We start from the raw sequence: 15404 nt of genomic DNA, 5'->3' as shown, positions 1-15404 counted from the left end.
ACAGGAGCTGCGTATTTGGTCGTGACCCGATGAGAGCTCTCTCCTCCACAGAGGTGTCACCTCCGACTGTCACACAGTTGACCTCTCTAAAACAAGAGCGCCGGGAGGCAAACCCCGCGCACGTGTTCACGTGTTGACGAGCGGTCGGGCCTGCAATTGTCCCGCTGTGATAGACTGGGAGGCGGGGGATCTTCTGGGGTGGCTCTGTTTGCTGAAAGAAGCCATGCGTGGTGGGCTCCTTCAGTGATGTAAGGAGATCCCCCTCCGGACATTCGAGCGGTGGTCTTTGACCTGCTGCTTTTCTCTCTGGTTCTTTCTTCCTCCGCACTGAAAACACACTCATGGCTGTCACTTTTGGCGCCTCAGGTTACTCTCCTGAAATCTTTCCGTCATCTCCCTTTTCTTTTTGCTCTTTCCTGTGTGTTTGCAGCAAACTAAAGCACGTCGTCTGAAAGGTTTTAGGTGACAGAGGTGAGTTCCTGTAGTTAAAACAGGTACATTAAAAAAAACCTCAACAAGCTCCTTTTAATTGTTGTTTTTGTATAGACCTTAGTGTAGATCCAAAATTTACGCACAAAGGGAGCTTTGAACCTGCGGGCCAAGAGGGATCGCGACACACACCAAGATTATTCCGACGCCTCTGCTGCCCTTAAACAGGAGACCTTAGACTGAAAGAGACTGGAGGATTGTTTCTTGGTTTTAAGGAATTGACAACAAATGCTTTGTTTTTGTCTCCAGCACCTCGTTATTAAACGACTGAAGAATCCAAGTATGTATTTACCGTTATTATACTATAGATGCGTCACGCTGGTTTATGGTTTTAGGGCTGGCATTATGCCCACACATCATTTCCAATTTTCACTCCCATATTCCATATTGCTCTCTGTGGGTGCACGTGCGTGCGTGCGTGCGTGCGTGCGTGTGTTTTTAGATGCAAAGGCAATGATGCAGAGACCCTGATTCTAACATGCTTGAAAGACTGAATCACCCTGTGTGAATGAAGGAGTTAAGAGTGTGTGTTTCTGGTAAATTTTTGTGGCCTCAGGCGGTGGGGAATGCTAAGCCTAATAGGGGCGCACCACCTCACCACCCCCCCACCACCACACACACACACACACACACACACACACCCTACCCCCAACATCCTGCAGCATGCAGTACCCTGAGAAATTGTGACAACATGAGAACTTTGGGGAAATCATTAATATCTTGTCATACTGCTACATTCAATCCTATGATGACCCCCCCCACACACACACACACACGCGCGCCACCCCCCCCCCACCCATTGCTATATATTCAGTGCATTAGGGATGAAGGTTCCACCCTACAGGATTCTTAGATTGAATGTCCCACTGAAGGAAGTTTGATCCAACACTTCAGTCCGTTAAAGAACAAAACCTCTTTCCATAGCATCAGCCCTTATGTGTTGGCGTCAAAGATCAGGAAGGGGGCGTGGCCCCGCAGCTGCGGGTTTGAGCACGTACTTGCAAAGGTAGCTGGTCCCGAGCAGCTCTTCCCAGCTATTAGCCTCTCTCCGTTACGAAGCAAGTCCCAGCACGCCGAGGCAAACTATCCTTCGCTTCCTTTCTCCATGCGCCATCACCACCACGCCGCCGGATCTTCTTCCCTGAGCGGCGGCTCCAGGAAGCTCACAAGAACATACACGTAGGTTCTCACACCTACCCCGTGGGCACCTGCATTTTTGAGGAAAATCGAAATTTTGAATCCACCCAAGATACCAAAACTTACTGCAATCTGCAACCAGAGCTTCAAGTATATTTAATAGCTGCTGTCTAAAGGAACACTCTCATTCCGTATCTCCTCAGCAGCCTTGGAAAGAGATCACTAATCACCATGACGGCGTCCTCATAATTGCAGAATAGTGTGTAACATTAAGCCATAGAGCCTCTGATGTGTCCTCCTGTGTGTGGGGGGGGGGTGTGTGAATGTATTGATATTTGGACCGTTCCACAAATTTGTTGCGGGCAAGCCCCCGCTTGCTTGTATGGATGACGATGTGGCAATTATCACGCCGTCTCCAGGTCCTGTCAGGACTCGTCTGCAGTGGTCCAAGGTGTAGAGGCAGGAAAGGATGGAGAGATAGATGGATGAGGAGTGAAACGTCGAAATCAAAAAAGATCCGCTTTGATGAGACTCCAAAATGATGCACGATGAGAGGCAGCGATGTGAAATGGTGGCCCTCAGGTGTCAAAGAGCAGGTGGACAGATTATTCATACCGTATGTTTGTAATGCAGATTCCATCCCTTTTGTTTGCCTTGAAATAAGTGTTAGCAACTCCACCACATGCGCTCTGACACAAACTCCCTCTTCTCTCGTGAATATTCCCTAATTGTAATTCTTTTACACATGTACAGTGTGTGTGTGTGTGTGTGTGTGTGTGTGTGTGTGCATATTTATGCATGTGCACACTAGCCTGCGTGGCTGACAAGTTCAGGCAGCTCCCAACAACATCGTTACGATTTTTTTTGTTGTTTTTCTCATGTTGGCCAGGACGAGTTTTTCAAAATCAATATAACACCACTCTGATCCCGCTCCCCTCCCCTCCCCTCCCCTGCCTCTGCTTTTGGCAGCATCATCACTGTACACACAAAATCAAAACTGCCACCAACAGCATTATGTGGGTTGTTTTGGGTTTTTTTTAAATACAATGTAAATGAAAACATACATTTTAAGGTGTGCTTGGCAGAGTCACTGAAACACTTTTGTCCCTTTTGGGTAACTTGACACATTAAATAGGCTCATACAGCCCAGTAACAGGTAGAGGCCATGTGCTTTGAGCTGATCACTTTGGAGATTAATACGCACTCTTTCCCTCTGCCTGTCTGGGTTTGCTTTGGGAGAAATTATTTATTCACATATGGATGCGCTGTTGAGACTTGTCAGGTACAGGTAGGTGGGAAAGGTGATGTGCACTGGTATTTCCATTACCCTCAAGGGAGTGCTCATCCGCAGCTAATCCCTTGTGTTCGTACCAGAGTGTCTGCAGTGTGTGTGTCCCTGAGAGGAGCTTAGTAAGAGTTTCACAACAGAAAACCAAATGCTTTTGGCTGCTGGGCTGTCTCTTTCCCAGAGGCTGTCTGGTGTGAACACCGCTGTCTGGAGTATCAGTGGGAAGGGTTAAATTGTGACTGGGTTGAATGGGAGAAAATTACTTATTAATATCTTTTAAACTAACTGAGATGTGGTGCATATGCCAAATGAGAAATAGGTAAATAGCATGCATTGTAACATTTTTTATTTAGGCCTATTTTAGCGAGTCAGTGCCGGAAAACTTTTGCCTTTCCAGGTTTCTTTTTCTCTAAAACCTGCCTGAGTGAGAAAAAAATAGATGTGAGTAATGTTGCGAGGTTGTTAGGGCATGTTCCATCACCTGTCCACGAGCTCTTATGTGCATCCATACGTGCGTCTCCTCCTGAATACCTGCAAACTAAGAATGCGTTCTCCCTGAACATCACCGTAGCTGAATTTCTCCTCCCGCCGTAGCATCATCCCAGTCCTCCCAGATCCAACCTGCAGGATAATAATCAGTTATTCCATCTAATGACACAGTGATTACTTTGCTTTACACTCCTCTAGCATTTTCCCTTTCGTGCACATGACCTGTCTGCTGTGGTGATTTCGCGGAGTAATAACAGTGTGCTGTGATAAGAACAGACGATTTAATCATCATATTATCACCCAGGTCCTTGTTTTCTTCTGACTGATCGCCAAATTTTCTGCGTTTATAACATTCTTAGCTGAGTTTCAGCTAAAACGCTAACCCGGCTGCCTGCTCTTCCCCCTCTTCAGTATTCTCCGTTGCTGAAGAAACTCTACTGTCAGATTGCCAAGACCTGCCCCATCCAGATGAAGCTGTCCTCCTCTCCTCCGCATGGCAGCATCATCAGGGCCATGCCCATTTATAAGAAGGCCGAGCACGTCACAGAAGTGGTCAAGCGCTGCCCCAACCACGAGCTAGGACGAGACTTCAATGACGGTACAGCACCTGGTTCTGTTTAGATATTTGTCACTTGTACTAAAGTGCATAACAATTCTGTTTTACTGAGATAATGACTGTAAAGACTGTGATTAATTAAATTAATTAAAAATTAGTTAAAGATCTAAGATACTAGACCAGTTTTGTCATAAGACATGTTACTTATCCCCAGGTCAAACCGCTCCGGCCAGTCACCTGATCCGAGTGGAGGGGAATAACCTCTGTCAGTATGTGGACGACCCCGTCACTGGCCGCCAAAGTGTATTTGTGCCCTACGAACCTCCACAGGTTGGTACCTCGGCATCTCCTGCCCTACTCATAAATGCCCACGGTATCATGAAATTTTAGAAAATCTTATGAAAATAAAGATCTTAGGATGTTAATTGTTTTTAAGTTTCGTGTTATAATTTGTTATAATTAAAACCTGGAGTGTAGGAGTAATGTTTTATTAAAGAAATATAAAATAAAACTGTTTTGTATTTTTAACACAGACATTTAGATAAAGCAATCAACTTATCAAGCTGATAGCGGTTTCACAGTTGGCCTCAGTGAAGTTTTTCCATAGGAAGCACGCATGTAAATAAAGATACAAGTCAAAGCAGACAAAAAATGGTGATTCCGCTCCTGAGAGGATTAATGGAAAGTATGTTGGGCTGGCAAATAAAACTGCGTCACAGCGGCGCCCTCTAGTGGTGAAATAGGCGCAATTATTCTTAACGCAGATTGGGATTCACGATTTGGCAATCCTGGAATTCCAGGAGGGTCTGGAATATAAATCAAATAAAATCAATCTCCACTCCTGTGTGTTTTCAGGTTGGGACTGAGTTCACCACTATCCTGTACAACTTCATGTGCAACAGCAGCTGCGTGGGCGGCATGAACCGAAGACCCATCCTCATCATCATCACCCTGGAAACCAGGGAGTAAGTCAAAACCTCAAGTATGCTGATGTTTCTGCCAATTGTGTCAAATATAATATTTTCTGGATGACATTGGTAATATATTTGAGTCCTAATACAAGAAATTATTTGTTTTTACATTTAAAGTCAATCAGGTGATAAATGATTAATTCCATTATGTGCACGATACTCGTCAAATATAGTATTATTACTGTGGTCATCAATAATCAGCCTTGATGTTCACAGTAGATCTACACATCCATCACATTAAACCGAATCTCCTTTTTTTTCTTTGCCGACAATATTAGCGGCCAAGTGTTGGGGAGAAGGTCATTTGAGGCTCGGATATGTGCCTGTCCTGGAAGAGACCGCAAAGCAGACGAGGACCACTTCAGGGAACAACAGGCCCTGAGTGACAGCGTGGACAAAAACGGCAGCGCCAACAAGCGCAGTGAGTGCCCTTTAACCTGACAGTAGTGATCTAATACAGAAAAGCCCCGTTGAAACCTGCTCAAAAACCTTTTCTACCACCTGCAGACTTCAAACAGAGTCTGCCGACCATTCAGAATCCAAACCTTAACTCAAGGAAGAGGAGGCATGGAGAAGAAGACCTTTACTATATTCCTGTAGGAACATCTCACATTTATACGATGGTTGGGTTGTTATATAAATAGAAATATATGCATACCTATTTGTCATTTGCATGAAGGTTCGTGGGCGTGAGAATTTTGAACTGCTGATGAAGATTAAAGACAGTCTGGAACTGGTGGAGCTGGTGCCGCAGCCGCTGCTGGACTCATACAGACAGCAGACACAGCAGCTCCTGCAGAGACCGTGAGTCCATAACAATAACAACCCCACAATTATTCAGAACCTCTAAATAATAGTGAACGGTCAGACCTCATTACTCATCAAATCAAACATACGACTCTTTCCTCAGGGGCCACATATCGTCCCCTTCCTCTTACTCGCCGCTGTCCAACATGAACAAGCTTCACAACCAGGGAGGCATCAGCAAACCTCCGTCTTCCATCAACCTGATGGGGCAGCAGCCCCAGCAACACCACACTGCCCCCTCCTCCCTCACTCATATGGGTGAGAGTCCAGTTTCAAATCCTGCTGTCTGTCTTATTTCGAATGTATTCCCACTTACTGATAGCCGGTCTCCTTCACACAGGTTCCAGCATGCTCAGCAGCCACCATATGCAGGCCAACGGTGACATGAATGGTAGCCACAGCAATCAGACTATAGTGTCTGCCTCCCACTGTAGCCCACCCCCTCCGTATAACCCTGACCCCAGCCTCGTCAGGTACCTCACCCTCCAATGACACTCGTCCTTAACCGTCCTGTAAAGGGGCCAGAATGCAGTTACATGCACTTGTTGGGTTAAATGCTTACAGGAGCGGCTTTGGAGCCAAATCCTCTAGCCGTGACGATACGTTATTATGTTCCATATTGCAGTTAAATGTGTATAGATGAGACTGTGTTATACGGACAGTTTACTCATTTGTAGAAACGTGCGGTTGCATCGCCGATCATAGAGTCGTGGAGGCACAGCGTGCCTGGAAACTGTGTCTCTGCTCTATGGAGAAAAAGAGATTATCTGTTACAGTTGTGTTTGTTAGAAAATAAATCATAGCTGCTAAATTAAATTTAAAAAAATTAAAATGACATGATGCCGGTCATGATCAAAAGGAGGCTACAGCAACATTTACATCTACAACTGTAGCTGGTCACACAGTTGATTATTACTTTATATACAGCAACATTCGTCACGTGACCTTTGTCTTGTCATCCTTTGATGGACTGGGGTGTAAAGCAGCATGTTGGTTATAGTTATTGGACTCCGTTCATTCATCGTCCTGGATTTAAGCACCCGACAGTCACGAGGAGCAGTTTTAGGAACTAAAAGTAACTGATCCTTGGTTGAAAAGCAGCTTTAGTCATTTAAAAGTCCAAACTGTGTGCTGTGCACTGACATCTGAACCATTTACATTGTCATTATGTACACAACCATCCTTTTCTATGCACTACGGAGAATTTTCTTTAAAAGAAATTTCCATTGTTTAAGTTCTGTCTAATGTTGAGTTTAAACTTTATTTGCTTCGGATCCTTTTTTTTATATAATGTGTCTCTGGACTCATTTTAATATTTGCTTTTGGAATTTAAACTTTTTTTTACATGTGTCTAAATTGTAATATTTACTGTACAGTTAAATTGCACACTTAGCTTCTATTTTGAATACACTGTATGTTGCCAAAACCTAAACATTTCATGTATTTATAATAAAGGATGTGCATCAAAGCAAGAATGGCCTTATGAATCCTTCAATGAAATGCATGTTTATGATTCCACCGAAACACTCAAGCTGTGTTGTTTCTCTATGTTTCGGAATGCTTTTGTCATTCTGTTTCACCTTAAACAGATAATGGATGACGGTGAAATATAACATATAAAGGAGGGACTTCCCATCGATTTCTGTTTTAAAATAAGCACTGATAATTTATTGGGATATTTTTTACCCTGATTGAGGACAATCAGTGTTTTGTTTATTTACTTGCTGTTGTCTAATGCTCATCTAAGTAGTCCTGTTGTTTTTTCCCCCATGCAGTTTTCTAACCAGCCTGGGTTGTCAGAACTTCATTGAGTACTTCGCCTCTCAAGGCCTGCAGTCCGTGTACCATCTCCAGACACTCTCCATGGAGGTAACGACCCATTAGTTTAAACAGCTTCACACCTGACCCGAGAGGCCAATATAGGTGCCAAATGTTTTAGCATGAATTGGATGTCCATCAGGAAAGTGCTCTCATCTCTAGACCGAAGTCTCACCCTGCTCTCTCTCTGCCTTTCCCAGGATTTAGGAGCCATGAAGATACCCGAGCAGTCCCGTCTCGCCATCTGGAGAGGTCTGCAGGACATGAAACAAGGCAGCCCCCTTCAGCTGCCCCCCTCCGCCCATCACCACGACTACCACGGCCAGCAGCTCATTCGCTCCAGCAGCAACATGACCTCCTCCGCCATGGCGGCCATCGGGGGACCGGGCGGGGAGCTGCAACGTCAACGCGTCATGGAGGCCGTGCACTTTCGCGTCCGTCACACCATCACCATCCCCCACAGGCCAGGCGTTGTCGGGACATCGGGGATGACGGCAGCCGCTGACGAGTGGGCCGACTTCGGTTTCGACATGCCTGACTGCAAGCTGTCGTGCAGCAAGCACTCCATCAAGGAGGAGTTCATGGAAAGCGACGTGCACTGAGCCAGATGATGTTTTCACCAGTCACACCTGCTCTACTTGGATAACGCCGCCAGATGACAAGCAGCAAGTGAGCAGTGACCGTTGCTTAGATTTCCATTTTATGTTTGTCAAACACTAGCGTGCACACCTATTTATTGTTAAAGACTACTTCTACCCCTGTAAATATGTATGTACTCAATCTTGTAAATGTTTTTGGTGGACAAATAGGCAAAAGGGGCATTTAGCTCCAGCATGGTGCATCAGTTGTAGAAACCCGTGCATAGAACTGAATGATAAATGGTACTCGTGTGTCCTGCAAATGACTATGGTTCAGTTTATATACTTTAATTATTTCATTTGTTTTAAAAATGAGTGGATTGTGCTATTAGTTTTGTGTGATAATCATATGGAATTCATTTAACTTGTATGATAAAATTGTAGACAGTGCTGTATATATTGTTTGTTTTTTTTAAATGTTTTTACTGTCAGGTGGTAGAAAATAGTATTATTCTTGTCTCCAGCATGATAAACATTAGGGGGGATCTCCAAATCAGTATTAAAACAAGGATTTAAGAACTGTGATCAACAGAATAATTAGTGCATCCCTATCAAGCCACATAATCTATCATTCTTGTATTTCTTTAACCTTGCAGGGCAAGGTCTCTGTATATAATCTAGCCAGTTGTATTTGTGTATGTGTGTATTTTGGAACTTGTTTATTGGTATTTATATAAACATTCCAATTTGTCCTCAGTCTAAAGAGTGGGTCCTCATGGTGAAATTCTATCTTGAAATAATGGCAGTTTTTTTTTTTTTACCACAATAATGTGTGGTTTCTTTATTTTTAATATCCTTTTTCAAACACACACATGCTTTAATCCCCAACTGGTCAAAAAAGAGCACTTTAACTCAAAATGACTCAAATGATCTGTGCTTATGATTAATACTAATCATGTATTATGTATTATCACGGTGTAAATAGAGATAGCGCTTGTTTTATTTCTACTAGCCTGTTTTATTCCTCTGTTATTATCAGTGTTGTAAAGATTAAAATGTGGAACACCATAATTACAAACAGCTGTTTATGGCTCCCTTAGGTTTCTATTGTTATAGTGTGTGTTGGGTTTTTGGGGGGATTGTGGAAATTAAACTACATTTTCCATCCTTCAATGAATGATCTCCTCTGGCAAGGAGCGTATGTCACAGCCAGCGTTTGTGGTTCTGAAGAGAATACACCGGTTACAAATACATTAATGAAATTATCACAAAATTTTGATAATGGAAGGAACGGGGATTTTGGTGATATTCCAATGATTAAAGCAAGGGGGCTTTGATCACAAAGCAACCCACTATGTTTATCTTCTACTACTTTTGCCCATACTCCCTTTGTTAGGGAAAAAAAAAGCCTGAACATTGTTTGCCCTCAGTATTGCCTTAATTTGTGGCAATCTTGCAACAGTCTTGGAAACATTCCTCTGATATTTTGGTCCAGGAGGGGCCCCAGTGTGGTCTTGTGCTGCTGTAGACCATCTTCTTAAAGGTTTTTGGGGTTGTGTGTTCCAAGATGCTATTCTTCTTTCCTCGAGTGGTTATTTGAGTTACTTTTGCCTTTCTATAATATGTAACCGGTCTGCCCATTCTTCTCTGACCTCTCACATCAACCAGGCATTTTAGTCCACAGAACTACTGCTCACTGGATCTTTCCTCTTTTGTGGACCATTCTTTGTAAGCCCTAGAGATGGTTGTGCGTTTTCAGTAGATCAGCAGTTTCTGAAATACTCTGGCCAGCCTAACAGTGCCAGGTAAGTTAAATTCCCCTTCTTCCGCTGTATATACATTATCATATACTACGGGTGTAAGTCACAATATACAGGGTAATCAAAAGCAGAAGCCAGCATATTTATAGGAAGAGAACTCTGATCTCTCAAAGTGCCTGCTTGACGGAGGTCTGTGTTCTCAAAGTGCTTTTCTTCCCTTCCCCGTTCTGTTATTTTACTGCTTTAATGAATTGGACATTGATTAAACCGGGGTTTTTTTTGTTTGTTTTCGGTGCTCGATTATCCTGCCTGTATATCGTTGGATTCATTGCGGAAGTACTGACGTGTTCACAGTGCGTTGCACGAGAGGTGGCTAGTTTAGCTAGCTAGGTAGAGCCGGGTAGTGACACAGCGGCTGTATCAGGTAAGAAGCGGCTGTCATTGTATATTTTCTCGAAATGTGTGTACACATTGAAAACAAGCAGTAGTATCAAAAGTAAGAAACATATAATAATTTGCTTATAAGTAGAGAAGATGTTACTTTTGACTAGCTTTATTTCCGTCAAGGCTAGCTCGCTAGCTTAAGAGCCAGTGGCAACATAGTACCGGAAGTGAGTTGTCAGATTCCGATACCTCAGCTGGTATATGTAGTTTTATGATTACTCGTTACTCATTTCTTTCTACGGAAAAAGGATACGGCGCGAACTACATCTCATTTTGTTTGGTTTTAAGATGACGCTCGCTGTGGTTCTGGGAGATGTAGTTACTTTGAATAATTTTAGAGCTGATGGGGGATGAATGACCAGTTACCAAAACTACAAACCCCACAGAAGCGTCAGATTGGGCCAAAGGTTAGCTAGTTATGGACTCGAAAGCTAATTTATCAGCTAAATGGAGTATTTTCTAATTAAGTTAATGTACAAATACAATGGACTACAGTCACAAAACTTGTTTCGATCGTACCTATAGCGTGTATTTCATACAGTCTGCCTCGAAGTATGTGACTTTGTATTAGCCCTTGAGGAGCCTGTTAGCTAGTTATGCGGCTAACGTAAGGTTTACCAAATAAAATTCTACAAGGTCTTTAACGCTAACCCCACCATGTCAGAAACAATCACCGGCATTACCCTTTATCACCTAGAAAGCACAGTGCAACTTGACTAGCTCGAGTATATTGGAACTCGATTTGCAATTCAATAGGATGAACTGCCCAAGCTTATCCTACGGATCCGGGGGATCTCAATGAGAAATCGTCGCTTTAAAATAATCTGCTACTTAAATTTTAGTTTTCAGCAAAGCTGCAAATTGTGTTATGCAGAGGTCCTACCTGATTTCCATAGATACCACACGATTGCTCGGATCAGTAAGCAGCTGGTAGTCTATTCATCCTTAATTCATCACAGATTAAACGAAAAGCACATCTGATGACTACTAATAATATTTTTACGGCTTTAAGCGGGTGTTTTTCCACAAATATGACCACAGATCGTCATGTAAGTGAAGTTATATATTGGATAATAATGTCCATGCATGTATTAAAATACAGTGTTAAAATTGCATAGCAGCAATTATAATTGATCTCGTTTGAAAGAAGCTCATTAATCGTTTATTCTGTATACACATGATGAAAAACTACTTGTGTCATTGAGCCAAGTCATACAGTGCTTAAAAAGATGTTAAATAAGAAATGTTTGTTCACTGAAATGGAAGATCATTTATAAAAGACCAGCATTTGTGTGGATTCACCTTCTCTGCTCCAGATGTCTTTTTATGATGTTATTTTCACTGCCAGAATGTCAGAAGGGGACAGTGTTGGTGATTCAATCCATGGGAAACCATCTGTAGTCGCTGCCTTTTTCTCACGGATTGGACAGGTAAAACATCTGTTTCCTACCAGTGAATGTTTAGGAATGACTGGACTTTGCTAATATGCAGTTAGTTGGTAGACACGATGATCATTACTGATCAATACTGAAACGATGGATGTCACAAGGCTCTGCTAAAACTGATGAGTTTAAAGTTTGAGTTGTATGAAAGGAATCTTTTTTTTTTAGAAATACTTCTGTTTTGTCCTCATGAACGGAGATTCACACCACAATAAGTCAATTCAAGGGTTATTTTTGATTTGATTTTAGTCTCCTTTTTTCCTATCAACATGACTCTCATGGGCTTTGCTCCTAAAGTATCCATCGGCACTGTTTGAGGAGTGGGAATAATTCAGTTGTTTATAACTTTAAACGCTGAGTGATACTTTAAATATTCACTTTGGTTTTTATCTGCCCCTTTGAGTGCAGCTGTATGTGTGTGGCCACATAACTGGTCAGAGCACAAGTGTTCCCTAAAAGTTCTTTCCTGCTGTGTATTTGTTCCTCTCCAACAGATCTATCAGTCATGGTTAGACAAGTCAACGCCGTTCTATGCAGTGAGGTGGGCAGCTACTCTACTATTCACTGCTGTCTATATGATCAGAGTGTACCTACTACAGGTGAGCTTCTGCTTTTCTACCAGCCACAGTTGAGGGTTTACTGAAGGGGGAAAATGTGCCCTGTTTTCCTCTGGAGATGTCGCAATACCATTGTGATTTGGCCTTTATTTATTTTTAGACTTGAAGTCTTTGGCGAGATAATGCAGCTTGTTATCTCCACTGCAAACGAGGGAGACTGAGATCATTTCTTAACAGTCACGCAGCCTTGCAGAGAGAGGGCTGATTTAAAAGAAAAAGCAGTCCGTCTGTGCAAGTCATCTTACGCTAACTCCTTTTTTCACTTTGCTGCTAAATGCTCGGATGACATCGCTCACACCGGCCCAGTTGCTCTGGCCATGCTGAAACAGGAACCATATCTCTCCAGGATCCAGTCTCCCACTGGCCTCCACTCCCATTCACATGCTTATGTTTTCTATCTTTGCCCTGCACGGTTTCGTGTTCTCATGAAGCAACAATTAGTTTATGAAAAGGGAACTGAAGCCACACGCCTCATTAGCACCACGTCGCATCTGTCTAAAGTTTTGTCTGTTTTTAGAATCCTGTCAGATTCAGGGAACACCTCCATGTTTTACTTATATTGGGCATTATTATGGCCTCTGCTGCCAGCTCAGCATTGGCAGCCTATAGGAAGGCAGGGATGTTATTAGTTTTTCTGACTGTGCATCACTCAACATAGTTTTTAATGGCAACACCTCTACCACTACTGTATTTTCTGACATGCTGTTGATGTTTCCTCTCAGGGTTGGTATATAGTAACGTATGCTCTGGGAATCTATCATCTCAACCTCTTCATTGCTTTTCTATCACCAAAAGTGGACCCTTCACTGCTTGATGAAGGTACGTTAGCAGAAAGGATCATGTGCACGTACATGTATGTATGATTAACCTGAGCAATAATGAGGATCTATAATAGCTCAGTTTGGATGTAAGCTATAGTAAAGAGGCTCCAGTGTGTTCCTGTATTGCTCCACCTCTCCTGCAGATGAAGGTCCAGCCCTTCCCACCAAGCAGAACGAGGAGTTTCGCCCTTTCATCAGAAGGTTGCCAGAATTCAAGTTCTGGTGAGTCTAGTGAACTTTTCTGTGCTCTGAGGGTCTCACCCACCGCTCATGGATATTTGTCATCGTATCGTTCCGACCGGGGTCTCGTCTCTCTGCAGGCACTCGGCGACGAAGGGCATCGTCATCGCCATGGTTTGCACATTTTTCGAAGTCTTCAATGTGCCAGTTTTCTGGCCAATACTCGTAATGTACTTCATCATGCTCTTCTGCATCACAATGAAGAGGCAGATCAAGGTAAATGCTCACACACGACTCTGTTTACAGCAGATCGGATCATCAGATGCTTTTCAAACGTGTGTGAGGAAGCTTTAGGAAAGCACATAATGCAGTAATGTTTCTCTTCCTTCTTCTCTTGTTTCCAGCACATGATCAAGTACAGATACTTACCCTTCACACACGGAAAGAGGACATACAAAGGCAAGGACGAAACGGGGAAACCCTTTGCTAGTTAAAATGCCCCACCTGCCCCCTCCCCTCCTCTTCTTTTGAAGTTTTTCACAGCTAGTGTGGAGTGGCCAGGGTTAGATTCCTTCTTTTGTTTTTCGAAGCTGGACATTCAAACATGACATGAAACGTACTCACTTTGATCGATACATTGCAGTGTTGGGTGGGGAGCAGCACAGATCAGGATAGATGGGGATTATTGCCTTTTGTCTGTTATGGAGTAGGATTTTAGGATTTATGTAACGGTAGGAACAGCTCAAGTCCTGCCTTTTTTGCCTTTTAACCCTATGGGGTAAGTATAAAATGATCTAGAAAGAACCACACTGAAAAATGAAAAGTGTAAGATGTGATTGTTGTATTCCTCTTTTTTGTTCCACTGATCCCAGTATACCCCCCCCCCCCCCTCACAGTAAAATAAATCTGCCAACATTTGCTTTAATGTATTTGTACCGACTTATTTGTACAAATTAGATTTCCTTTGAGAAGCCGTTAGTGTTCGTAGGAAAGCGTTTAGATGTGTTTAGAAGGAATCTACAGTTAAATCAGCGATGATGAAATCATGCGTTCCTGATGAGAACACCCAGATGAAATGAGGATTTTTGATGCGGCTGACCTGGCAGCTGCAGGGAGGGATCAGCGTGCGCACTTCTGTAACTTCGTTTAAATCTCCAGCCGCCCGTCACTTCTGACATCCTCCTTTAAATCCGTTCCTGTCTTCTGCTGCACCTCTGTGCCAGGAGGTCCGGCAGGATGGGTGCTGCCTGGTTTTGGAACCAAATGTTTCTCCTGGGCTTCATTGGGCACATTTACTACGTCTCAGCCTCTAACACACGTGCACAGTTTGTTTGGGGCCAGTTTTAACCCAGGTCTCATATGGCCGTCGCCCACCTCCCCCCCCCCCCCCCCCCTCCCCCCTCCCTCCCAATATTGAACCGTCTGTCCATCTGGGTTCATTCAGGCTGTGTCGTCTAGCTGTTGTGTTTCAGGATCTGTGTTGACTTTAAGATCAGTTATGATAAATGTGGTCATTCCAAGCAATTTTTGTTCTCTTTCTTTTACAGAGGATTCATATGAAAACAGAGATTGAGAGCTTTTATTATAACAAATGGATGAAGTGGGTGGCCATCACACATTTTTTTCAAAAAGCCTGTTCATTTTTTGTTCCTAAACCCTAATTCCATATTTTATCAGAGACCTGAAGACTCGTCATCATAAACTCTGATCAAGATTATAGTAATGGATCTAAACCTTTTCGTGTTTGATAAAAACTGTTTCCAGCGGCTGTCGGGAGGATTTGTGTATATATATTTTAAAATTTGAGATTATTTTTTATTTTTAGTCCTTTTCTTTCTCCTACCACCATTCTGTTTCAGTGCTTCAAATCCATTTCAGTTGGTACTGATGGAAGCAGAACTGTTTTATTTGGGTTTGAGGTCTGACAAATAAAAAAAAAAAAGGTGTTATTAATTGCATGTCATTGTTTTCTCGTGCTATGATTAAAAGCAAAAAATTGGATTTTAA

General features: G+C 42.9%; 2 protein-coding genes and 1 long non-coding RNA gene across 10 annotated transcripts in view; 2 read left to right on the top strand and 1 right to left on the bottom strand.

Moving 5' to 3' along the window:
- The window catches only part of tp73 (tumor protein p73), an 18881-nt gene extending 9666 nt beyond the window's left edge, over positions 1–9215 (top strand). For all 5 annotated transcript variants that reach the window (XM_029833132.1, XM_029833134.1, XM_029833133.1 and 2 more), the window contains 10 exons: positions 3815–4001; positions 4174–4289; positions 4815–4924; positions 5209–5351; positions 5438–5526; positions 5610–5734; positions 5841–5995; positions 6078–6210; positions 7513–7606; positions 7756–9215. In XM_029833132.1, coding sequence (XP_029688992.1) covers positions 3815–4001; positions 4174–4289; positions 4815–4924; positions 5209–5351; positions 5438–5526; positions 5610–5734; positions 5841–5995; positions 6078–6210; positions 7513–7606; positions 7756–8157 — 1554 coding nt within the window. In that variant the 3' untranslated portion in view covers positions 8158–9215. The remainder of the gene's footprint in view (positions 1–3814; positions 4002–4173; positions 4290–4814; positions 4925–5208; positions 5352–5437; positions 5527–5609; positions 5735–5840; positions 5996–6077; positions 6211–7512; positions 7607–7755) is intronic.
- LOC115249045 (uncharacterized) lies at positions 3244–11777 on the bottom strand. 2 transcript variants are annotated; one of them, XR_003887749.1, is made up of 3 exons: positions 11640–11777; positions 3446–3535; positions 3244–3334 (listed from the first exon to the last, which is right to left on the bottom strand). It is a non-coding gene; the product is annotated as an uncharacterized lncRNA (long non-coding RNA). The 2 variants fall into 2 exon arrangements; XR_003887750.1 differs by having other exon boundaries at positions 3247–3334; positions 3396–3535.
- On the top strand, positions 10213–15404 carry rer1 (retention in endoplasmic reticulum sorting receptor 1). 3 transcript variants are annotated; one of them, XM_029833138.1, is made up of 9 exons: positions 10213–10317; positions 11686–11767; positions 12274–12378; positions 13119–13215; positions 13361–13439; positions 13538–13673; positions 13802–13856; positions 14945–14997; positions 15075–15404. In XM_029833138.1, exons 2-8 carry the CDS (start codon positions 11687–11689, stop codon positions 14968–14970), a joined length of 579 nt encoding a protein of 192 aa, XP_029688998.1. In that variant the 5' UTR covers positions 10213–10317; position 11686; the 3' UTR covers positions 14971–14997; positions 15075–15404. The 3 variants fall into 3 exon arrangements, with proteins under 3 accessions (XP_029688998.1, XP_029688997.1, XP_003963188.1); XM_029833137.1 differs by having other exon boundaries at positions 10214–10317; positions 14945–15404; XM_003963139.3 differs by lacking the exons at positions 14945–14997; positions 15075–15404 and having other exon boundaries at positions 10214–10317; positions 13802–14433.

Source organism: Takifugu rubripes, chromosome 3 (assembly GCF_901000725.2).
Source record: "Takifugu rubripes chromosome 3, fTakRub1.2, whole genome shotgun sequence".
NCBI classification, from domain to species: Eukaryota; Metazoa; Chordata; class Actinopteri; order Tetraodontiformes; family Tetraodontidae; genus Takifugu; species Takifugu rubripes.
The sequence above is the reverse complement of the archived record's forward strand: the minus strand, read 5'-3'. Positions and strand labels throughout refer to the sequence as shown.